Raw genomic sequence first — 23,761 nt, forward strand, 5'->3', positions numbered from 1 at the left:
AAAATGCTCGGGGTGCACCTAGGGGCATCTGCTCCACAGTCGATCCCACAGCCGAGCAGAGCAGCTTCTGGCGCAAGGAAGGATGCTATTATAGTTTTGTATAATTACACCAAAGAGATGCATTGCAATAAGGAGCAAGTGTGGCGTTGACCATTTGTTTCATGATTTGGTTTTTTGCCTGAGCAATTAAACCTTACACATGCTGTTGTTGTTTCACATCCCAGGATATCTAATTCCTGTGGCTCTAGGGGCGCTTGTGGCAAGTAGACAGTCCAGTCTTTGTTATCTGCTGGGTTCCCCACCAGACATGTCGTAAACAGGTCGTTAGCACAAGCCAGGGACAGGCACATCCCTTCTTGTTCTGTCATGTTGGTGAGGGTGACCCAGATGTTGCGGCATGGTTGGATGGAGACCCAGGGCTGGCAATAACCGATGACAGCGGCGATTGTGAGGAGGAGGCCAACCATGGCGTTACCCCCCTTGCTGGTACCCATCTTGGTCCGTGACCTGTGGAGACACAAGCATACCCTCGACCCCAAGTTATTAGAGGCTGGTGTCCCTCCCAAAGACCTGTATTTAAATTTTTTACTAAGGCCTGCTCTGATTGTGGCACCCGTGACAGCGCGGAATTCATATTTTTGTAATGTTTTACTATGGGTGGTACCTCTTAGTGAGGAAAGGGTAAGGAAAGGTGTGAGGATAGGGAGTGACTACCATAGGCGGGGCTACTGTCAGGTTTTATTTCTTTTGGGATGCCTAGCGCCACGAAAGCAACACGGAAGTGAGCCTGGACATGGCGGCTAGTTTCACCCGCTGCAGCTGTCACCATAACAATCTGGGCTACTCCTGCCTCAGGAAAAGGCAAACCCATTCGTGGAATTGCTTTTGCTCAGGGATCTGGATGCACTTGGTGGGTAATGCAGAAGAATGGGGAGGTCCAGTGTGTACCTCAAGGGGACCTAATACTGGGTGAGAATAGCCCATGAGTTGAATTGTAGTATGTTAATTATTATATAACACTGTATGTCATCACTGCCATGATTGCTATATACCATAGATGAAAATGATGATTAATTAGAATGCATTGGAAAGAGTGTAACCTGAGCATGACATAAATGGTATGGAATAAAGGGTGGATATCTGTCCTGGTTTCAGTTAGGACAGAATTAATTTTCCTCCTAGTAGCTGGTAGGGTGCTATGTTTTGGATTAGGATGAGAAGAGAGCTGATAACATGCTGATGTTTTAATTGTTGCAGAGCAGTGCTTACACCAAGCCAAGGACTTTTCAGCTTCTCGCTCTGTCCTGCTAGCGAGCAGGCTAGGGATGCAGCAGGAGCTGGGAGGGGACAGACCCAGGACAGCTGACCCAAACTGCCCAAAGGGGTATTCCATACCATGTGATGTCATGCTGAACAATAAAACTGGGGGGAGTTGGCAGGGGGGCGCTGCTCAGGGGATGAGTCACTGTCCCTGGGTGTGTTTAAGGAAAGGTTGGACTTGGTGCTTAGGGACATGGTTTAGTGGGTGACATTGTTAGTAGGGGGATAGATGGACCAGATGATCTTGGAGGTCTTTTCCAACCTTAATGATTCTATATACATTTTGCAGCCCACACGGTTTTACTAAAAACAAACAAACAAACAAACGTACGTTTTGAAGATCTTCAATGTCAACTAAGTTACACACTCATGGCCCACTTATGACACTTATGATACTCTGAGGAGACCCACTGTTTGTTGCCTCCTAAGATTATTAAATACTTCATAATTAACACTGTAATCCACACTCCTATGTCTTTTTGAGTATGTCTTCTCAAAGTTGTAGAATCACATTTCTGAGAAATAATTACGCGGTTGCATCACTCAGTTTTCTAGTATTTTTAAGGTTTTAAGATTTTAAGATTTTCACTAAGCCACTGACTTTACCTTAAAAATTTAAATAATATTTTTCCATCAACTGCTACATATAAGCGTAAGATAAAAAGTAAAACAGATTGAAAGAACTTACCCTTTTCATCATCACTGTATTTGCCAAGGTAAGGGGGAATCTCAGCCTGATACTGTGAACCAACCATTATTTCCTGAAGATGTAACAAAAAACACAGGAGAAAAACATTAGCCTAACATATTTTTCACATGGAAGCATTAAAAAAAAAAAAAAAGGACATTTACTTGGCATTCAACAGAGAATTCCAGAATTAATGTACTATTTTAGATACATACTACAAATATTAATGCATTTTTCTTAATAGTAAAGGTTTTTTTTTGTTTTAACTGCTTTTGTTTGCTTTAAGAAATAGTTATTACCTTTCTCAAATCTTCAGATGAATTACCACTGTCTGCCTCTACATCTTCAACATCTGATTCTTTATCTCCATCACATGCAGTGTTTGCTTCAGACACAAAAAAGTTTGTTTTTAGCTAGGAAGCATTTTCAGTTTAAACATTACTACAAGAAATTGCTGGGTATCTTTTACTTTTGAAAGGAGCACCTGCTTTTATTCAGGCAGACACTGATCATCAGTCTGTTGATCTACACTTCTATCAAACTATAGCATCAAGTCAGAAAGCACTGGTACTTGTATACTGCAGAACTGAAACATTTATGCAACTAAGACAACCTATTGCATTTCTAACAGTCAAAAGGAAATAAAATAATTTTTCTTCTCTTTTTTTTCCCCCCTCTCCCCTTCAATGAATGATTATACATTACAGAAAAGGTATGAGAAAACACAACTTTGAGGGCTACAACCCAGTCGATCACAAAAAGTAATGCTGAAGTCTTTATTACCTACCAAAGCTTTTAATTGGAAGTTTTAATGGATATTCAAAACATTCTTTTAAACAAGGCTGCCTCAACATAGAGTGTAGATACAGCAGCAACATACAAAATAGAATAAGCACAAGACAGCTCATCGCTTATTCTTTTTAGTCTTTTATTTTTTTCCCCTTGGGAAGACAGACAGCAGAACACTCCATGTAACTCAAAGACAGTACTTCACAGAACTACTCATATTTTAGAATCTGGAACACTGTGGTACTGGGTTCTGAAGTAATTCTGTTTTTATAGATGTATAATCACTGGTAGAATGGAATCTACTGTTAAAGTACAGTTAAAGTTATGTTGTATTCTCAAACTATAACACACTCAAAAGTGGGGTTGCAATTTTAACTTCATCACACCGAGCTAGAATTGTCAACATCAGAGACAATATCCAAGAACGTATAGACTGAGGCTCTTCTGTAGTCATTACTACTACTACCAGTCTCTCTTTGCTGTTAGAAGTAGCAGGCAAGAAGCTAAAACAAACTTATGAAATAACAATATGCCTGGATAATAATATGCAATTATTTTTCCAAATAATATATTATTTTATTAAATTTGGATTAAGTGTTATAAATACTTAAAAATTAACATTATCTTAATATTAGAGAAACACACAGGAAATGGAAAAAAGATGAAACTGCCAACAGCAGAGAAAACTGACATTTCCCTTCCTGAAATGGTGGATATTTGATTTTAAAATGTCCAACTAAACATTCTAATAGAGAAAGAATAACATTCTGATAGAAAACCATGGTAGCTGAAAACAAACATGACTATTTCTTAATCCTGAGCAAAATGAGGGGCTAATCATTTTTCCATAAAGCTGCCACACTTTCAGTGTCATATTCATTAACAGTTCCCAAGCAACGTTTAAGTGCCAGAAAATTTGGGGTTTGCTTAATTTAAAAAGGGCGTCAACTTTTTTTTTTTTTTTAAAGGTTTTTGCATCTCTTTCAATATGAATGTCTTCACTACACAATCAGCAATGCACGAAGAACTACAACTGCAGGTAACTGAGGCAGCACATCACCTTTATCACCCTTCTTCTCTAGAAGGATGAGAACACCCCCCCCCCAAAAAAAAAAACAAAACAGCTCAAGATACTTGCCAAATTAAAACCATGATAAAATCCTTCACAGTGCTCTAACTCTAGTATACCACTGAATATGAGCTGAATATGAAAAATGAGCTGCAGTAGGCAATGAAGAACATATGATCCAGGTTGGATAACTAAACCACTGGTTCCCAAATCCTTCCCATCGTAGCTCCACAGGTAACGAAATGTTGGTGGTCATGGGTTCAAAGGTCCCATCCCATATAAAACCACTTTGCTCACCCTATGAAAGCCTATAGAAAAGTACTGTATGTGTGAAATGAAATAGTCACAAAGAAATCACAGCCCGGTTCACATCCTCAAGCTGAATGGAGGAGTCACTGGCTTAAAAATAGCAGCAAAATTTAAGTTAGCGTTTCTCTACTAAAAAGAATGGGTTACACATTCATGTCATTCACCAAATACTGAAAATCATAGGAGAGTGTTCCTCAACACCATGTTAACTATTAATTATGAAAATTTACTGTACACGTAGAAAAATTAATTGTATTTTTGCTTTGAGCACAGTACCAAATATAGGTCTGTCCTGGTTTCATCTGGTATACAGTTAATTTTCTTCCTAGTAATTGGTATGGTGCTGTGTTTTGGATTTAGGATAAGAAAAATGTTGATAACACACCGATGTTTTAGTTGTTGCAGAGCAGCACTTGCACAGAGTCAAGGACTTTTCAGCTTCTCGCTCTGTCCTGCCAGCGAGGAGGCTGGGGGTGCAGCAGGAGCTGGGAGCGGACAGACCCAGGACAGCTGACCCGAACTGGCCAAAGGGGTATTCCATACCATGTGATGTCATGCTGAACAATAAAACTGGGGGGAGTTGGCAGGGGGGCGCTGCTCAGGGGATGAGCCAGACATTAGTCAGCAGGGGGTAAGCAATTACATTGTGCATCACTTGATTTGTATATTCTTTTATCATCATCATCCTTATTTTCCCTTCCTTTTCTGTCCTATTAAGCTGTCTTAATCTCAACACACGAGTTTTTACCCTTCCCCCCCCAATTCTCTCTCCCATCCAACTGGGGGGGAGCAAACAAACGACTTCGTGGTGCTTAGCTGCCTGCGAGGTTAAACCACAACAAGGTCTTTCAAGTAATTATTAATAACAACCAAAGACAACATTCATGTTCAATACCCCCCAAAGCACTGTTTCTCAACTCCCAGAAAAGTCAGCAGTACTCTGCAATTTTGATATTTTAAGCTAGGATGTTGTATATAATGTCAGGACTGTTTTGAGTACTGTTATAAAATTAGTTTTCCTACATCTTAATGGCCGAGGAAAGAAGTCTGTAGCCTCATGTGAAGTAACCGATGGTGTCAAGTCATCTGCAGAGGACTGTGTTTCTTCATCATCACCTGACAAGAGGTCTTTAGCTATTTCCTCCTGTATCATTTGAAAAATAAATAAAAATTAAAACCTCAGAATGTCTATTAAGTATAGACCAATGAGCATTTAGATTTAGCAAAAAAAAAAGTCCCATTAAATAAAATGAATTATTTTACCATAAGTAATTTTAGTAGACCGTATTCCTTTAATTAAAAAGGGAGTTTGCTCCTCCTAAATCTGAGAACAAATATAGCCATTAATTTCAGAGTTGAACGCAGGGGTTCATTTCCCCTGTCTTCCATTAAAATAAAGTCAACAAAAAGTAACCTCTGCAACCATCAACCTCAAATGTTCCTCCAACTGCTTCCAATGAAAAACACCAATGGAAATTGCCTCAAAACTTTAGAATTTTGTTATTCTTTACATCATAGATACACTGAAGCTTTAAGAGGCTGTTACCCCTTAAACTCCGGAAAAAGAAAACAGAACAGCCAGGCATTTTTGTAGGCTTTTGCTGAGGACAGTTACAGAAAACAGACAACCGGTTATCTTCCCAAAACACACACAAAATTAAGTTTTCATAAATTAAAAAAAGAAAAAAGAAAAAGCTTACTTCCTCCACCAGCAGATGTTTGAATACCTCTGTATAAAAGTTAGGGAGCGAAAGAACTGTATTAGACAACAAGTCGACTACATTTTTGTAGCCTCAACACAACTGCGAACCCTAATGAAAATCAGATGTGCAGAGCCATCATTACACCCAACTTTCTGTGGAATTTACCATTACATCACTTACAGAAAAAGTTAAAAAAAAAAAAAAAAAGCATATGCTTACTACATACAAATTTTAGGATCCAAACTACTAGCTACATATGTCTTACAGACAAAAAAACAGATTAAAACTTCAGAATTTGATATTAACCTGCAAATCACAGAAGCTGAAGGGTGTTTTTTTTGTTGTTCTTAGTTTTTGTTTTTTCCCCCCCCCCCTCAGCAGCATTTTTTTTTTTAAATATAGAATCATAGAATGGTTTGGGTTGGAAGGGACCTTAAAGATCATCTAATTCCACCCCCCCCTGCCATGGGCAGGGACACCTTCCACTAGACCAGGTTCCTCAAAGCCCCATCCAACCTGGCCTTGAACACTTCCAGGGATGAGGCATCCACAACTCCTCTGGACTTGTTCTAATAGGTCTATGTCCTTCTTGTGCTGGGGGCCTCAGCTGAACGCAGTACTCCAGGTGGGGTCTCACGAGAGCAGAATAGAGGAGAAGAATTACCTCACTTGACCTGCTGGCAACGCTTCTTTTGATGCAGCCCAGGATACGGTTGGTTTTCTGGGCTGCAAGTACATATTGCCAGCTCACATTGAGTTTTTCATCAACCAGCACCCCCAGGTCCTTCTCCTCAGAACTGCTCTCAATGCATTCTCCGTCCAGCCTGCATTTGTGCTTAGGATTACTCTGGCCCAGATGCAGGATTTTGCACTTGGCCTTGTTCAACTTGTCATGAGGTTTGCACAAGCCCACCTCTCAAGCCTATTCAGGTCCCCCTCTGGATGGCTTCCCTCCAGAGTGTCAACCGCACCACACAGCTTGGTGTCATCGGCAAACTTGCTGAGACTGCACTCAATTCCACTGTCCATGTCACCAACAAAGACGTTAAATAGCACCGGTCCCAATACTGACCCCTAAGAAACACCACTCCTCACTGATCTCTACTTGAACATTAAGCTGTTGACTGTAACTCTTTGAGTGCGACCATCCAGCCAACGAATGCAACGACCGTGTGTGCTGCAATCTCCACCCCCCCCCCCCCCCCAAAGTTGAGACCTTTCTAAATGATATACATCAGAAAGAAACATTCCAAAGTATTCAGGAGAGCCTTTTCAAGTCATCCACAGTTTTGGTATATAACACGTATGTTGGAAGCCCAAATTATTATTTCTGGACATTGCATACATTAAAATAAAATATAGATCTTTTCAGGAAAATTCCACCTCTAAAAAATAAAATCTACAGTTCTTTGAATGTGTTTTAGAACAACTGTTAATTTAGTAATTTCTCATTTGTAGTAATATAGTGCCACTGAAGTCGCTCTGCATTTTTAAGTGCAATAAGAATAATTAGAATCAGATCCTCGTCCTTGAAAATGAAAGAATTCATAATAATATAGTAATTCTTGATTGTACGTTGAAATTGACAAAGATATGCATTTTGTAACATTAAGGGAAATATTATTTGAAGTCACCTGGATTTTTGCTTTCAATCTGTAATACTGGGAAAAACAGTTCCAACTTACTTTATCTAGAGTCATATCTGGAAGTTCATCTGCAAGCTCACTTGGAGAGCTATCTGTGCTAGAACCTGCCATAACTGGAATCGTGGTTTCGTAGCCATAGAATGCCAGTAAGTCTTCCAATGGCATGTTTCCTTCCTAATACAAAAGGATTTACAAACATTTCAACATATTGCCAAATACTTGTAAACAGTTCAGGCCTAAAAGGATAAGACATATTTTGAGAAACAAAAGTAAAAAACAAAGAAAAGCTTTATTGAAAGCAGGAAACTTGAATCAAGGTTTAAAATATTTTCAGGCACAGGACTGAAATGATTCATCACCATCTCTCTTGGCATATAGTGAAGTCCCATTAAGCTATTCAAGAAAACTGTTTGTTAGATGAAACTAAACAGTAACTGATTATTAAATATTTACTCCTTATCTGTTTCATACTGTACAGCATGATTTGCCTGTATTTCTTCAAGACAGTAGAAACACAACCACCCCCCTACAAGAGAGAATTGCAGAAAAACTTGAAGATTTTAGTCCTACATAATTACAACTGCACAACAATAACAACTGTGCATTCAAAAACCCACAAAAGTACACCAAAATGGCAACTTTTTATCATTTCCATCTCCTGCACAATATATTTTATAATGACTGCTGAGAAGGTAATAAGAGAAAGACAGCTAATGAAAAAAATCAAGAGAAAGGCTGGATTTATAATTTTTTTTCCAACAGTTTTTGATCAAGTGATTTTTCTAAATATATTTGCATCCTAAGACAATAAAACAACAAACCACGGAGATTTTTTAGTTACCTGACTCAAGCCATCAAAGAATTAGAAATATTTTCTGATATTTATACCTTTAAAAGTTAAATTACCTTCAAAAATTTCTTGTTGAACTCGTATACTGATTAAATTACTTGTTTTCTTTAGTCAGCTAAGGTCTTAGTCCTGCAAAGACTTTTCACAATGGGTAAACATAAACTCATGTCCAAGTCTTTCCAGGATCGGGACCTAAAGTAATAGAGTGTTTAAGATGAGTAGCTCCAGTTCGTTTCTGGATTGGAAAAACAAAAACTGACCAACAGAATGAAATACAGCTAATTGTCACTTAATAGTACTCAAAATGTGCAATTTCAACTTATTTCTGACTTACAAAAATTAGAAGAGATATTAGATAATACAACTCTAAAACCAGCTTCAGTAATTTCTCCTCCAAAGTGAAAGCATTATTAAATAAAAAAGAACCTGAACTTAACACAGCACTAATATATTTGAAAAGCTAAATTCCACCTTTTTGTGAGGATGCACTGCTATATCCTAACTAAAACTGATTTTACTGTATTTATTTTTTTAATAAAAAAGCTGTAAAGGCATTGTGCAAGAAACTACAATATACAATACTGACTAAAGAACACATTGAGCATTCTTTTCAGTAAAAGAGGTACAACACATACGGATGTTTTGAAGAGGGTGAGTCACTCTTACCTTTTCTAAATCTTCAATTTCAGAGCTGAAATTTTTGCTTTCTTCCATCATTTCCTCTTCTTCGAGAGTTCGCTCATCATCGTAATCATGTACCAGCATTTCAGCAGAAGGGTCAAAGTCATGATCCTCAGATGATAAAGAGCCAACTATTAAAAAGAAAAATCTGAGTAATTTTTTTTCTACACCAACATATGAAGTTACATCACAGAAAAAAAAATAAGGTTACATGAATTCTTTTACATGCAGGGAACTCTCAGTGGAATAACTGGAACAAACTCCTAACTACCTGACAAATACAGCTGTTTTAGCTGGCCTTCCCTTTTCATATTTATAAGTAATATGTACAGTTTTCTCTCTTGCAGTATAGAGTAAATACTTGAAAGAACTATCTAAACTACTGAAACAAAGTTTCTATTGAACAATCCCAAATGAGCATTTTACTGGATAAGACTGTTCAAAGTATACTTGAAATCATCATTAAGGTATAAAGCATACATGTCACAAGATTTCAGATGCTGCAAGCATGCCAGTTGTACCTTACAAATCAAGAGTCTCTGACTCTTGAATGAGTTATATGGTAATTAGCCTAGTTTTTCACTAGTAAACGGCTAACGCAGCTTATGAATCAACTTCTAACTAACAGCAAAATAAAGTGAGACACACTTCAGGTTAGTTAAGCTAGTTTTAATAAAGCATCTAATCTGCAAGGCTAAACTCTTAGCACTTGATCTAGAAAGAAAGAACAAACATGGCAGTGTCTCAAGAAATATAGAGGAAAATATATTGGAAATAAAATGCTTCTAATGGATCACATTAATTAACAAATCATTGCGACAGCTCTGTGGTCCAAGATATGTTTTCATTATTCAAGAGGATACTCATAAAATAATAACTACTTTTTGATGGCTTAAGTGCATTTTGTCAACTGTTAGAAAGGTTATCATTAAATTCAGCATTTTTTTTTTAACATAAACTTTGTCCATTTAGATTAAGACAATACTGTGCAAGTTCACAACACCATACCATAAGGAAACATTCAGGCCAAAAATATTTTTATTCACATGCTATTCATATTATGGTCTCATGGATCTCTCAGCATTGCTTATAATGCTACTCCAATTACAATAATGACTTTGCACACAATTTTTCTGCTGTTGCCTATTACATTCTGATCCTACAGCTTTTCAAGAACTGTCAACTGTCTTAATCACTCACACAAACGTGCTCAAGATTATTGTTTCTAATTGCTGTTCTAACTCATTTTATGTTTGAATAACTGAAGTAGAAGGTCTATACAACTCACAGACTCAAATAAAAACAAGTCCCACTTGGTGGCTCTGAACACTCAATATCCAATTTAAAACCATATCCAAGTAAAAGAAGCTCATTAAAATTAGTAAGAGTAGTTAAAGAAGAAAAACAGCTAACACAGAAAGCAGCTATGCAGAAGCAAATGCACTCCCCAGATACTTATTCATGAGTAGCCCTATTGATGTTAAATACACGTGTGTAAATGAAGGTATTCCAAAGAACCTTAACCGTGGTTCAAGCCTTAACAACTGCATGTCACTATGATTTTAAATGTTTTCTGATACTATCAAGAAGTCACACAAGCCTATAGTTACCAGCAAGAGAAGCAGTCTCTCTTTCTCCAGACTACATGGCTTTACTGAGATGCTGACTTAAAAGCACTACAAGACTTTGATTTCATTTTGAACTCCAAGCAGCCAATTACTAACTGCAACTGGAGTTAAGGAAAGAACTCCACAACATACTTCTTTTTCTTTTAAAAATCAGGCAGGCAATTAGTTACATGAATGCGAAGCATTAGAAAAGCTACGAGGCAAGAGGGGATATCTGTAGAAAGGAGCAGGAGGGAGACCACAGCGTGTGGGTGGCAGGCAGTGTGTTGGGCAGGAGCTGGCAAAGACGAACCTGGGCTCGAACTCCCAAAGGAAGCCTGCGGGGAGAGGAGAGATCAAGGTGAAGCATCTCACTCTGCAGCAAGTAGGATTCACTATTTCATGTTCCCCCTTCCCTTCCTCACCGGAGCTTCCTCCTTCTCCCACTGTCCCCCTTCTGCCGCTCTACTCAAATGGGTCGCCAGCCTCAACCTCAACCTCAACCTCGACCCCAGCCCCCGCCTCCCACCCTGCTCACCCCTCCATCCTGTTCACCCCCCTCCCGTTCCTCTTTCCCTCGCCCACTCCCTACCTCTTGCTCCCATTCCCTCCTCCCTTGTCAAAAGCCCCCCAGGAGCCGCACCCGGCCCGGCCCGGCGCTCCCGCTCGTTCACTCCATCCCCAACGCGACATGTGAGAAACAAAGTTGTGTTTTTGCAGTAGAGAACTAATTTTCTGTATTCCAAGGTAGTTTTGTAGCCGTAATAAGGAGAAATGCTAAGTAGATAAGTGGACAGTAGAAGGCCTCACTGTTCCAAAATAAGGTAGAAGCTTGAGAAAAACAGGATGAGCAGCGTGAGAACAGTAAAACAAAGATCACAAGTTCTCAAAACATAAGAAAGGAGAAATTAAAGGGTTGAAAAAAAAGAAAAAATGTACATATATGGTATAGAGGAGCGTCGAGTAGCTTGTGAACCTGTAGTACTCAGCCAATGAGGAAGCAGGGGAGGTGATCAGGCGTCGGGTAATAGGGAATAAAAGGTTATGATTTGTTTACTAAAATGCGCTCCTAATTGACAGGACGCCCGCCATTGCAATCGCAAATAAAATAGCTTCACGGAAGATCCTGTCTGAAGAAAATTACTTGAGATTTCTTGCCACCACAGACAGGAAGGTGCACCCTGCTGATTTCAGCGGTCCCGTCGGGGGTGGTGGGTCATCTCGGTATGGCCGGCAAAGGACCGAGACCGTTAATTTGAAGACAGGCTCTGCGAAGCTCTGGGGAGAAGGGAGGCCAGCACAAACATACACAGACACAGCCCACATATAGTCCAGCCCGGATCGGGAACAGGCACAGGGATTACTGCTGATAACCCGGACTGGGAAGCCGTGCACGGACCAAGGTAAGGGAAACTTTACCATATCTTGCCTTGGGTTGGGTTCGGGGAGACTCCGGTGTGAATGAGCGTGAGTGTGAATGAGACGCACTTTTAGTGCGGAGCGAATGTGAAGTCCCGACCCGTGAGGCTCGGTGGTCCTGCGAGGGGACAAAAGAAGTCCCCTCGGCTGGAGAGGGACAAAGCGAAAGAGAGAGGAGAGGAGTGAAAGAGAGTCTCGGGGGGGTTGGGCCCTTAGGTGTACAGTACCCCGAGCACGGTGAAGTGAGGTGCTCGGCAGTACACCCCACCTCTGTCCTAATCCTAGGTGAAGGCGTGTGGTACCCTGTGGGTGGTAAAGTCCACAGCAGCACGTCAGGAAGAGATGGGGATTAAGGGTTCCAATAGTCAGCAGGGTGGGGTTGGAGACCCTGGGATTGTGCCTAAAGATAGCCCTCTGGAGAGAATGATAAGGATTTGGAAAAACAACCCAAAAACTAGGGAAAAAGATTTAAAAATATATAATTAAAAATGGTTTGATATTGTGTAATTGTCTGGCCTAAAAAGCTAATAAAAGGAACTTCAGTATTTTGGCCAAAATACGGGTCTGATGAAAATTCAGGCTTGAAATTTATATGTAAACAATAAGGTTCCGTTTTTGGAGGAGGAATCAAGTTATGCTCCCTATAATCCTAATATTGCACTGGATGCAGCGGCAGGTGCTCCAGGAGGGGAGACAGGGACTGCAATTGACGCTGTCCCTGGAGAAGTCGCACCGGGGAGCACAGAGCGGCAGGAGCGGAGGCGGGGGGAGTCCCGGTGGGGCCTTGGGGCCGTGCAGGGCCAACACGGGGCCAGTGCCACTCTCCCCCCTTACCAGCAGAGAGGTTAGGAGTTTTAAGAAGGAAATGGAAGTCTTTCATTGAGGGCCTAGCAGAACAGTCGAATCCGTTTCTAAGGACTAATTTGTATTCCGGGGGGAGAAATGTCAATCTTGGGTATGTTATTCACTGGAGAAGAATGTTTAGGAGGGGAATGATTTGCCAGGCAGCTATGCAAGAATGGGAAAGAACTAACACCCCCCCCCCCCCCCGGACTGAGAGTAATTCCGATAGAGCAGAAATATCTGCTTATCTAACTGCAATAATAACAACCCACAACACAGAAATCATGTGAGAGACTCGGGGTCAGAATTAGAAAGTACTCGGGGATGAATCCTGAGGACCCAGTAGCCCAAGGGCTCTTTAAAGTTCATTTTGTGATTAAAGCCTGGCCAGATATACAGAAAAAGCTCCAGAAAGTGGGAGGATGGAGTGAACAGTGCGGGTAGTATGAAGGTGTACGCCAAGAGGGGAGATGAGAAGGAAAAGCAGAGAGCGAAACAAATGGTATTCACAGCGTACTGGGTAGTGAGGCAGAGGGTTGGAGATAGAGGGCCCAGGATGGAAAGGAGAGGAAGAGAGACGAAGGAATGGCAGACAAGGAAAGCTACCTGTGTTGCAGCCTAAATCCTAGCAGGGACAGGCTTTGAGAAGATGTTTTAAGTGTGGCCAGGCCGGCCACTTCCAAATAGGAGTATCTGGAGTGGAAGAAGGAGGAGAGATTGCTGTTATAAATTCAGAATAGGGGAGTCAGAGCTTCTCAGAAAGCTAGTTCCCTGATAAATGAAAAAGCGTACCTCAAGGGTTCCTCAAGTGTACCTCAATGGGGATCACTCTACAATTATCGTTACGGGCGAAACAGACTTAGCATAGGAAGATTAATAAAATTTATTACCTATTGCTGACGGGCTGGAGCGGTGAGAAACAAAGAAACAAGCTGGGGGCACCTTCCCCCATCCACTCTCTTCCACCTCTTCCCTGCCCTGAGTGGTGCGGGGGAGCCAGGAGTGGGGGCCGCAGTCAGTCCGTGGTGCTTCGTTTCCACTGCTCCTTCACGGTCACTCTCCCCCCTGCTCTATTGTGGAGTGCCGACCTTCCTGGGCTGGTCCTGTGCGAGTTTCTCCACGGGCAGCAAAAAATGGGCTCTTTGGGAGCTGCTCTGGTGTGGGGTCCCTCTCATGGGGTGCTGACCTTCCTGGGCTGCTCCTGAATGGGCTGCAGCGTGGAGATCTGCTCCGCTGTGGTACACCATGGGCTGCGGGGGTCTGCCTTCCCCACCAGGGGCCTCTCTGTGGGCCGCCGGGGGGCTTCGGCTCCGGCACCTGGAGCACCTCTGCACTGCACTCCCCCTCCTCTGCACTGACCTTGGTGTCTGCAGAGGTGGTTTCTCACTCCTCACTCTCCCAGCTGCTGTTGTGCAGCAGGTTTGTTTTTTTTTTTTTCCTTTTCTTGTATGTGCTCTCATAGAGATTTAAACTGCATTGCAGGTGGCTTGGCTCCAGGTAGCAGTGGGCCCCTTTGGAGCCGGCTGAAACTGGCCCTTATCTAACATGGGGCAGCTGCTGGATTCTTCTCACAGGGGCTACCACTGCAGCCCCCCTGCTACCAGAACCTTGCCATGTGAACCCAATACACTGGGGCAGCTAGGTCATTACTGGCCTGTGAAGTATCAAGGCTTAAATTAACTAATGAAACCCTAAATGTGATGGGGGTAGAAGGGACTGGGATAACAGTGCTACTTTTTGGGGACACCAAGCTGAGACCAGGGATAGAATGATCACTGGGCAATTATTGTATGCACCCGAGGCAGGGACTAACTTGTTGGGAAAGGATTTGATAATGAAATTGGGCATTCAAATAGTAAATTGTTAGGCTGAAATAATGGTGTTATTAATGGGGTGCTCTCAGACCCTGAGAGCAAAGATATATTTGCCTTTGAGTGGAAAGACCCTGAAATGGGGCGGAAGCAGCAATACAGATGGACAATGTTACCTCAGGGGTTTACAGGGCCACCAATTTATTTGGGCAAGTTCTAGAACAAATTCTGGGAGTAATTCCAACCTCCAAAGGAGGTGTTATTGTTACAATATGCGGATGATCTTTTATTGCCAGGACAGGAGAAAACAGTTGTGAAGGAAGCCACTAACAAGCTATTCAACTTTCTGGGAAAACAGGGCTTGGAAGTATTGGAAAATAAATTAAAATTCATAGAAAGAGAAGTCACATATTTAGGGCATCTAGTGTCTGAGGGGGAATGAAGAATAAATCCAGAGAGGATTCAGGGAATTGTTGAGCTACCACTACCCAAAGCTAAAAAGAACTAAAAAGTTTTAAGAGAAAGAGGTTTTTAAGGAATTAGGAGTCACGAAGTCCAAAGGAAAATACATACTCCCTGATGGGAGAGAAATGCTGAATAAAGTACTAATGAGGCAAATATTAACTGCTTTACATCAAGAGGGTCATCGGGGAATTCAGGCAACGTGTGATGCTGTGCTATGGAAACATGTATGTGTAGGAATATATATATATACACTCTGGCTTAACAAGTATGCATGAGTTGTGTAGTATGTCAAAAGATAAATAGGAAAATTATCTGCAGTCAGCCCAAAGGGGGGCGAGAACCAGGAAGTCAACGCTTCCAAAGTGTACAGGTAGATTTTACAGAACTCCTTAGAGTAGGTAGATTTAAATACTTATTAGTCTTGGTCGATCATTTGTCAGGGTGGGTGGAAGCTTTCCCTTCAGTATCTGCTACTGCGAACATAGTAACTAAAGTAATTCTAGAACAAATAACTCCCAGGTATGGAATTGTTGGAAATAGTGACTCTGATCAAGGAAATCACTTTATGTCAGAAATATTGCAAGGGCTAATGTGGACTCTAGGAATTAAGCGGAAATTTCACACTCCTTGGCATCCTTCCTCTTCTGGAAGGGTGGAGAGGATCAGACAGTAAGCAGCAATTGAATAAGTTCTGGAAACTCGGCTTCCCCAAACGAAGTGCTTACCTTTGGCACTTCTCCGAATTCAAACTGCACCAAGAAAAGATGTAGGAGTTTCACCATATGAAATATTATTTGGATTGCTGTACATGGACAAAGGGAATGAATTACCTCAAATTGAGACAAAAGATGCTTTTCTTAAGAACTGTATACTCGAGCTGTCGTCCTCTTTGTCATCTCTCAGGACCTGTGGACTGTTAGCTCAAACCCCAGCCTTGGAAGCCCTCATCCATCCATTCCAAGAAGGAGATTGGGATCCGATGCGAACATGGAGAGAATTGAAACTGCAACCTGAGTGGGACGGACTGTTCCAAGTGCTCCTGACTACTGAGATGACAGGAAGAACGGCTGAGAAAGGGTGGACTCATACCTGGGTAAAAGCATCAGTTAACCCTGATACCTGAGAGACTGTATTAACAAAGACTTTTAAGGTTAAAACTGTTGAAACTATCTGTTGTAAACCTTTAACTTCTCCTTAGAAGAATTCTTAATGAATTAACGAGTAAAAGGGATTGAATGACACAGAATTGGAGTGTTTCCAGGGAACACTCCCTGGAAGTGGGAGAAGGGGGCTATTTAATCCCCACCAGAAGAATCCTTATTAGTTTGTGATTTTTATTGTTTTTCTTAATTATTTCTTAATTATTATAGGTGTGTGTATATATATATATATATATATAATGTGTGTGTATATATATATATATATATATATAAAGGTTGTGTTTTAGGTTTATCTTAGTAATACCTATTCTCAACGGATTAGTGATAGGATGGAAGGAAAAATCAGCATTTCCAATTAATCCAGAACATCTCTTGAGTTCTATCTCGAAATAATTGTTGGATTTGCACCCAGATGCCTAGAAAGACTGAAGAGGCCTTGTCCCTGATTGCTATTTCCAGCAGCAACTGTGTCTGGATTCTCTAGTTTTCTTAAAATGACAGATCATACACAGTCCAGGGAAGGAATAGATTTTGAAGTTGAGTTCCCTACACATAATCCTGGCTACAATATACTGCGTTATCAAAGGTGCCTTTTAAACAACAATGATAGAAAACTCAGGGGGCAATATTACGGACCCTGGGTGTGGAAATATCCATGAAATAGGGAATAATCCATACTGTACTGAATATGGTAGCCACGGGAATGCTAATATACATAATGCACACCAGATACAACATGAGAATCCTGTAACCGGATGGCCTGTCCCGAATGGCAAGGGGTGGTACTGGCTATGTGGCAATAAAGCCAGGAAGGTGTTGCTCCTAGGATGGAAGGGAACTTGCACCCTGGAGGCAATAATTCCAAATGAAACTATTATTGAAGACCCACAAAGCCAAAGCCCCCTTGAGACCACACGCAGAATTAAGCGGACTCCAGATAATCCTCTAGTAAAATTCTCTAGCATTTTACAGTTTTGCAAGGTGGTTTTTACCTTGGTTAGGGGTGAGTGAATTAGAAAACGCTATTGTAAATATCTCAGCTATAATTGAAGAACTGGAAAATAAGTTTAAGTTTGCAAAAATAGTACTCTAGAATCAAATTTATTAATAACCTCATAAGGAGGAACATGCACTGTAATTAATACTAGTTGCTGTATATATGTAGATCAAATGGGATGAATTTGACTGATCTCAAAAATATTTGGGAAAAAAAAAAACACAACAAGATCCTACATAGAGTAACTCAAGATCACACTTCCTGAGGACTTAAAAAAAATTGGGAGAAACTAATTCTGTGATTACCTGAATAGAATTGGCTCAAACAACTATTTGTTGGTATTGTAATAATAATGGCATATCTATCATCCCCCGTGACATCCGAAGAAGAATATTGCACCTTAATGTTGGAAAAAGTCAAGAGTGGGGTATGTGAAGAGGTGCAAAAACAACAATAGGAGTAAGAAAAGAAGAGGGGGGAATTGTGAGAAACTAAGTTGTGTTTTTGCAGTAGAGAACTAATTTTCTGTATTCCAAGGTAGTTTTGTAGCCGTAATAAGGAGAAATGCTAAGTAGATAAGTGGACAGTAGAAGGCCTCACTGTTCCAAAATAAGGTAGAAGCTTGAGAAAAACAGGATGAGCAGCGTGAGAACAGTAAAACAAAGATCACAAGTTCTCAAAACATAAGAAAGGAGAAATTAAAGGGTTGAAAAAAAAGAAAAAATGTACATATATGGTATAGAGGAGCGTCGAGTAGCTTGTGAACCTGTAGTACTCAGCCAATGAGGAAGCAGGGGAGGTGATCAGGCGTCGGGTAATAGGGAATAAAAGGTTATGATTTGTTTACTAAAATGCGCTCCTAATTGACAGGACGCCCGCCATTGCAATCGCAAATAAAATAGCTTCACGGAAGATCCTGTCTGAAGAAAATTACTTGAGATTTTTCTCACACTAAAAATATGCGTTTCTGCGAAGTCTTCAGATTTTTGTTGTGAACATTGTACCTCCAGATACATCAGGAGTAGGTATGTCTACATTTTACGCTGCAGTGTAATTTGGAGGTGCACAAACAGTTTATATATTGAAATTAGAGTTGCTTCAGCAGTACAGCATGTGACACAATTTATTCTGTGTCTTGGAGCAACAGATGTCAGCAGAATAAATTAAACAATACAGAGCTCCACTGCTTAAGTACCTAAACTAGCTTGGGATCTCTGCATTGTCTGCAAACCCAACTCAGGTACATCCAAAGAAACTGTTCACTTCAGGACACAGCCTTTAGCCTCTTGCATTCTCAGGATGGGACAAGGTCTGGAGCACTGTTGCAACTGCGCGTTGCTGTGATGGACGCTACCCCTCAGGCAGATCAATGTTCAATATAGCAAGTATGGCACGGGCACCCGTGGGGGGAGGCAGCAGAAAGCCCCTGGGGATACTGCGCTTAGGCAGGAAGAGTGCTCCTCAGACCACGGCTCTGCGGTGGACACCGAGCACCCCTACTAGGCAGGGCAGGGCAGGGCAGGGCAGGGCAGGGCCGAGCAGAGCAAAGCGCCCTCGGCGGCCAGAACGGGAGGGGAGTGGCGCCGCCGGAGGTGGGATCACGGAGCTGCCCCTGCTCCAGCACCGCCTCCTTCGTCCCTACACAGTCCTGCTGGCCCTTCCGCTCCCTCCTGGCCGGTTCCGGCTGGGACTCGGCGGTTGTCATTGGCTTAACGGCCTCATCCGGGTAATTGGCGTAGCGCTGTTGCTCAGCCTGATCGTTCCAATATGGCGGAGGTGAGCGGGGAAAGTGGGCTGAGGTGTTGGGGTTCGGCCGGCCTCCCGCGCTCACCCCGTAAGGCGTCTCCAGGGTGGTGCAGGGGGCTGGCGGGGCGGCGGGGCAGCCGAGCGACGGGGCGGACGGCGGAGTCGCTGGCGTCAGGGCAAAGGGAGCCCGCGCGACTAGGCCGCACAGCGGGTGCCTGGTTTGTAGATTGCGAGCGGCCGACAGGCCACAGCCGAGCGCGGATGGGGGCGCGGCCGGGGCACGGGACAGGCTAGCGGCGACGTCGCAGCACGGGCGATGGAGAACTGCCTGGTGGGAGGGAGGAGGAGGAGCGAGCCCTTGGCTGGGAGCGGGGAAGAGGCCGCGGTCGGTTCGTCTGCCTCCGTCTCTGCCTGCCTCCGTCCTGTCTGTGAGAAAAATCTCAAATAATTTTCTTCAGACAGGATCTTCTGTGAAGCTATTTTATTTGCGATTGCAATGGCGGGCGTCCTGTCAATTAGGAGCGCATTTTAGTAAACAAATCATAACCTTTTATTCCCTATTACCCGACGCCTGATCACCTCCCCTGCTTCCTCATTGGCTGAGTACTACAGGTTCACAAGCTACTCGACGCTCCTCTATACCATATATGTATATTTTTTCTTTTTTTTCAACCCTTTAATTTCTCCTTTCTTATGTTTTGAGAACTTGTGATCTTTGTTTTACTGTTCTCACGCTGCTCATCCTGTTTTTCTCAAGCTTCTACCTTATTTTGGAACAGTGAGGCCTTCTACTGTCCACTTATCTACTTAGCATTTCTCCTTATTACGGCTACAAAACTACCTTGGAATACAGAAAATTAGTTCTCTACTGCAAAAACACAACTTAGTTTCTCACAATTCCCCCCTCTTCTTTTCTTACTCCTATTGTTGTTTTTGCACCTCTTCACATACCCCACTCTTGACTTTTTCCAACATTAAGGTGCAATATTCTTCTTCGGATGTCACGGGGGATGATAGATATGCCATTATTATTACAATACCAACAAATAGTTGTTTGAGCCAATTCTATTCAGGTAATCACAGAATTAGTTTCTCCCAATTTTTTTTAAGTCCTCAGGAAGTGTGATCTTGAGTTACTCTATGTAGGATCTTGTTGTGTTTTTTTTTTCCCAAATATTTTTGAGATCAGTCAAATTCATCCCATTTGATCTACATATATACAGCAACTAGTATTAATTACAGTGCATGTTCCTCCTTATGAGGTTATTAATAAATTTGATTCTAGAGTACTATTTTTGCAAACTTAAACTTATTTTCCAGTTCTTCAATTATAGCTGAGATATTTACAATAGCGTTTTCTAATTCACTCACCCCTAACCAAGGTAAAAACCACCTTGCAAAACTGTAAAATGCTAGAGAATTTTACTAGAGGATTATCTGGAGTCCGCTTAATTCTGCGTGTGGTCTCAAGGGGGCTTTGGCTTTGTGGGTCTTCAATAATAGTTTCATTTGGAATTATTGCCTCCAGGGTGCAAGTTCCCTTCCATCCTAGGAGCAACACCTTCCTGGCTTTATTGCCACATAGCCAGTACCACCCCTTGCCATTCGGGACAGGCCATCCGGTTACAGGATTCTCATGTTGTATCTGGTGTGCATTATGTATATTAGCATTCCCGTGGCTACCATATTCAGTACAGTATGGATTATTCCCTATTTCATGGATATTTCCACACCCAGGGTCCGTAATATTGCCCCCTGAGTTTTCTATCATTGTTGTTTAAAAGGCACCTTTGATAACGCAGTATATTGTAGCCAGGATTATGTGTAGGGAACTCAACTTCAAAATCTATTCCTTCCCTGGACTGTGTATGATCTGTCATTTTAAGAAAACTAGAGAATCCAGACACAGTTGCTGCTGGAAATAGCAATCAGGGACAAGGCCTCTTCAGTCTTTCTAGGCATCTGGGTGCAAATCCAACAATTATTTCGAGATAGAACTCAAGAGATGTTCTGGATTAATTGGAAATGCTGATTTTTCCTTCCATCCTATCACTAATCCGTTGAGAATAGGTATTACTAAGATAAACCTAAAACACAACCTTTATATATATATATATATATATATATATATATATATACACACACATTATATATATATATATATATATATATACACACACCTATAATAATTAAGAAATAATTAAGAAAAACAATAAAAATCACAAACTAATAAGGATTCTTCTGGTGGGGATTAAATAGCCCCCTTCTCCCACTTCCAGGGAGTGTTCCCTGGAAACACTCCAATTCTGTGTCATTCAATCCCTTTTACTCGTTAATTCATTAAGAATTCTTCTAAGGAGAAGTTAAAGGTTTACAACAGATAGTTTCAACAGTTTTAACCTTAAAAGTCTTTGTTAATACAGTCTCTCAGGTATCAGGGTTAACTGATGCTTTTACCCAGGTATGAGTCCACCCTTTCTCAGCCGTTCTTCCTGTCATCTCAGTAGTCAGGAGCACTTGGAACAGTCCGTCCCACTCAGGTTGCAGTTTCAATTCTCTCCATGTTCGCATCGGATCCCAATCTCCTTCTTGGAATGGATGGATGAGGGCTTCCAAGGCTGGGGTTTGAGCTAACAGTCCACAGGTCCTGAGAGATGACAAAGAGGACGACAGCTCGAGTATACAGTTCTTAAGAAAAGCATCTTTTGTCTCAATTTGAGGTAATTCATTCCCTTTGTCCATGTACAGCAATCCAAATAATATTTCATATGGTGAAACTCCTACATCTTTTCTTGGTGCAGTTTGAATTCGGAGAAGTGCCAAAGGTAAGCACTTCGTTTGGGGAAGCCGAGTTTCCAGAACTTATTCAATTGCTGCTTACTGTCTGATCCTCTCCACCCTTCCAGAAGAGGAAGGATGCCAAGGAGTGTGAAATTTCCGCTTAATTCCTAGAGTCCACATTAGCCCTTGCAATATTTCTGACATAAAGTGATTTCCTTGATCAGAGTCACTATTTCCAACAATTCCATACCTGGGAGTTATTTGTTCTAGAATTACTTTAGTTACTATGTTCGCAGTAGCAGATACTGAAGGGAAAGCTTCCACCCACCCTGACAAATGATCGACCAAGACTAATAAGTATTTAAATCTACCTACTCTAAGGAGTTCTGTAAAATCTACCTGTACACTTTGGAAGCGTTGACTTCCTGGTTCTCGCCCCCCTTTGGGCTGACTGCAGATAATTTTCCTATTTATCTTTTGACATACTACACAACTCATGCATACTTGTTAAGCCAGAGTGTGTATATATATATTCCTACACATACATGTTTCCATAGCACAGCATCACACGTTGCCTGAATTCCCCGATGACCCTCTTGATGTAAAGCAGTTAATATTTGCCTCATTAGTACTTTATTCAGCATTTCTCTCCCATCAGGGAGTATGTATTTTCCTTTGGACTTCGTGACTCCTAATTCCTTAAAAACCTCTTTCTCTTAAAACTTTTTAGTTCTTTTTAGCTTTGGGTAGTGGTAGCTCAACAATTCCCTGAATCCTCTCTGGATTTATTCTTCATTCCCCCTCAGACACTAGATGCCCTAAATATTTGACTTCTCTTTCTATGAATTTTAATTTATTTTCCAATACTTCCAAGCCCTGTTTTCCCAGAAAGTTGAATAGCTTGTTAGTGGCTTCCTTCACAACTGTTTTCTCCTGTCCTGGCAATAAAAGATCATCCACATATTGTAACAATAACACCTCCTTTGGAGGTTGGAATTGCTCCCAGAATTTGTTCTAGAACTTGCCCAAATAAATTGGTGGCCCTGTAAACCCCTGAGGTAAAATTGTCCATCTGTATTGCTGCTTCCGCCCCATTTCAGGGTCTTTCCACTCAAAGGCAAATATATCTTTGCTCTCAGGGTCTGAGAGCACCCCATTAATAACACCATTATTCTAACCTAACGATTTACTATTTGAATGCCCAATTTCATTATCAAATCCTTTCCCAACAAGTTAGTCCCTGCCTCGGGTACATACAATAATTGCCCAGTGATCATTCTATCCCTGGTCTCAGCTTGGTGTCCCCAAAAAGTAGCACTGTTATCCCAGTCCCTTCTACCCCCATCACATTTAGGGTTTCATTAGTTAATTTAAGCCTTGATACTTCACAGGCCAGTAATGACCTAGCTGCCCCAGTGTATTGGGTTCACATGGCAAGGTTCTGGTAGCAGGGGGGCTGCAGTGGTAGCCCCTGTGAGAAGAATCCAGCAGCTGCCCCATGTTAGATAAGGGCCAGTTTCAGCCGGCTCCAAAGGGGCCCACTGCTACCTGGAGCCAAGCCACCTGCAATGCAGTTTAAATCTCTATGAGAGCACATACAAGAAAAGGAAAAAAAAAAACAAACCTGCTGCACAACAGCAGCTGGGAGAGTGAGGAGTGAGAAACCACCTCTGCAGACACCAAGGTCAGTGCAGAGGAGGGGGAGTGCAGTGCAGAGGTGCTCCAGGTGCCGGAGCCGAAGCCCCCCGGCGGCCCACAGAGAGGCCCCTGGTGGGGAAGGCAGACCCCCGCAGCCCATGGTGTACCACAGCGGAGCAGATCTCCACGCTGCAGCCCATTCAGGAGCAGCCCAGGAAGGTCAGCACCCCATGAGAGGG

At 41.9% G+C, this 23,761-nt stretch overlaps 2 protein-coding genes across 6 annotated transcripts in view; one reads left to right on the plus strand and one right to left on the minus strand.

Annotated features, from left to right (window-relative positions):
- Window positions 1–1,829: 1,829 nt before the first annotated feature.
- On the minus strand, window positions 1,830–22,559 carry LOC121062965 (mesoderm induction early response protein 3-like). The gene is made up of 7 exons (XM_040543272.1): window positions 21,561–22,559; window positions 10,976–11,000; window positions 9,041–9,186; window positions 7,564–7,698; window positions 5,199–5,319; window positions 2,308–2,393; window positions 1,830–2,081 (listed from the first exon to the last, which is right to left on the minus strand). Exons 1-7 carry the CDS (start codon window positions 21,843–21,845, stop codon window positions 1,923–1,925), a joined length of 957 nt encoding a protein of 318 aa, XP_040399206.1. The 5' UTR covers window positions 21,846–22,559; the 3' UTR covers window positions 1,830–1,922.
- LOC121062964 (mesoderm induction early response protein 3-like) overlaps window positions 16,150–23,761 on the plus strand; it is a 39,986-nt gene continuing 32,374 nt past the window's right edge. Inside the window, exon 1 of one of the 5 annotated variants that reach the window (XM_040543265.1) lies at window positions 16,150–16,293. In XM_040543265.1, coding sequence (XP_040399199.1) covers window positions 16,180–16,293 — 114 coding nt within the window. In that variant the 5' untranslated portion in view covers window positions 16,150–16,179. Of the gene's footprint in view, window positions 16,294–18,880; window positions 19,134–23,761 lie in introns of those variants that run through there. The other 4 variants (XM_040543270.1, XM_040543269.1, XM_040543268.1 and 1 more) reach the window with 4 other exon arrangements.

Source organism: Cygnus olor, assembly GCF_009769625.2.
Source record: "Cygnus olor isolate bCygOlo1 chromosome W unlocalized genomic scaffold, bCygOlo1.pri.v2 SUPER_W4, whole genome shotgun sequence".
Taxonomy (NCBI): domain Eukaryota; kingdom Metazoa; phylum Chordata; class Aves; order Anseriformes; family Anatidae; genus Cygnus; species Cygnus olor.

What these genes read in the sequence shown, in the direction of transcription:
- LOC121062965 (XM_040543272.1), bottom strand. Translation starts at nt 21,845, where the DNA reads ATGGACAAAGGGAATGAATTACCTCAAATTGAGACAAAAGATGCTTTT. An exon ending in AAGGGTGGACTCATACCTGG is followed by an intron (nt 11,001 to 21,560) that starts GTAAAAGCATCA and finishes CTCTCCCCGCAG; the next exon opens with GCTTCCTTTGGGAGTTCGAG. An exon ending in CTTTCCTCGGCCATTAAGAT is followed by an intron (nt 2,394 to 5,198) that starts GTAGGAAAACTA and finishes TTGTGTCTGAAG; the next exon opens with CAAACACTGCATGTGATGGA.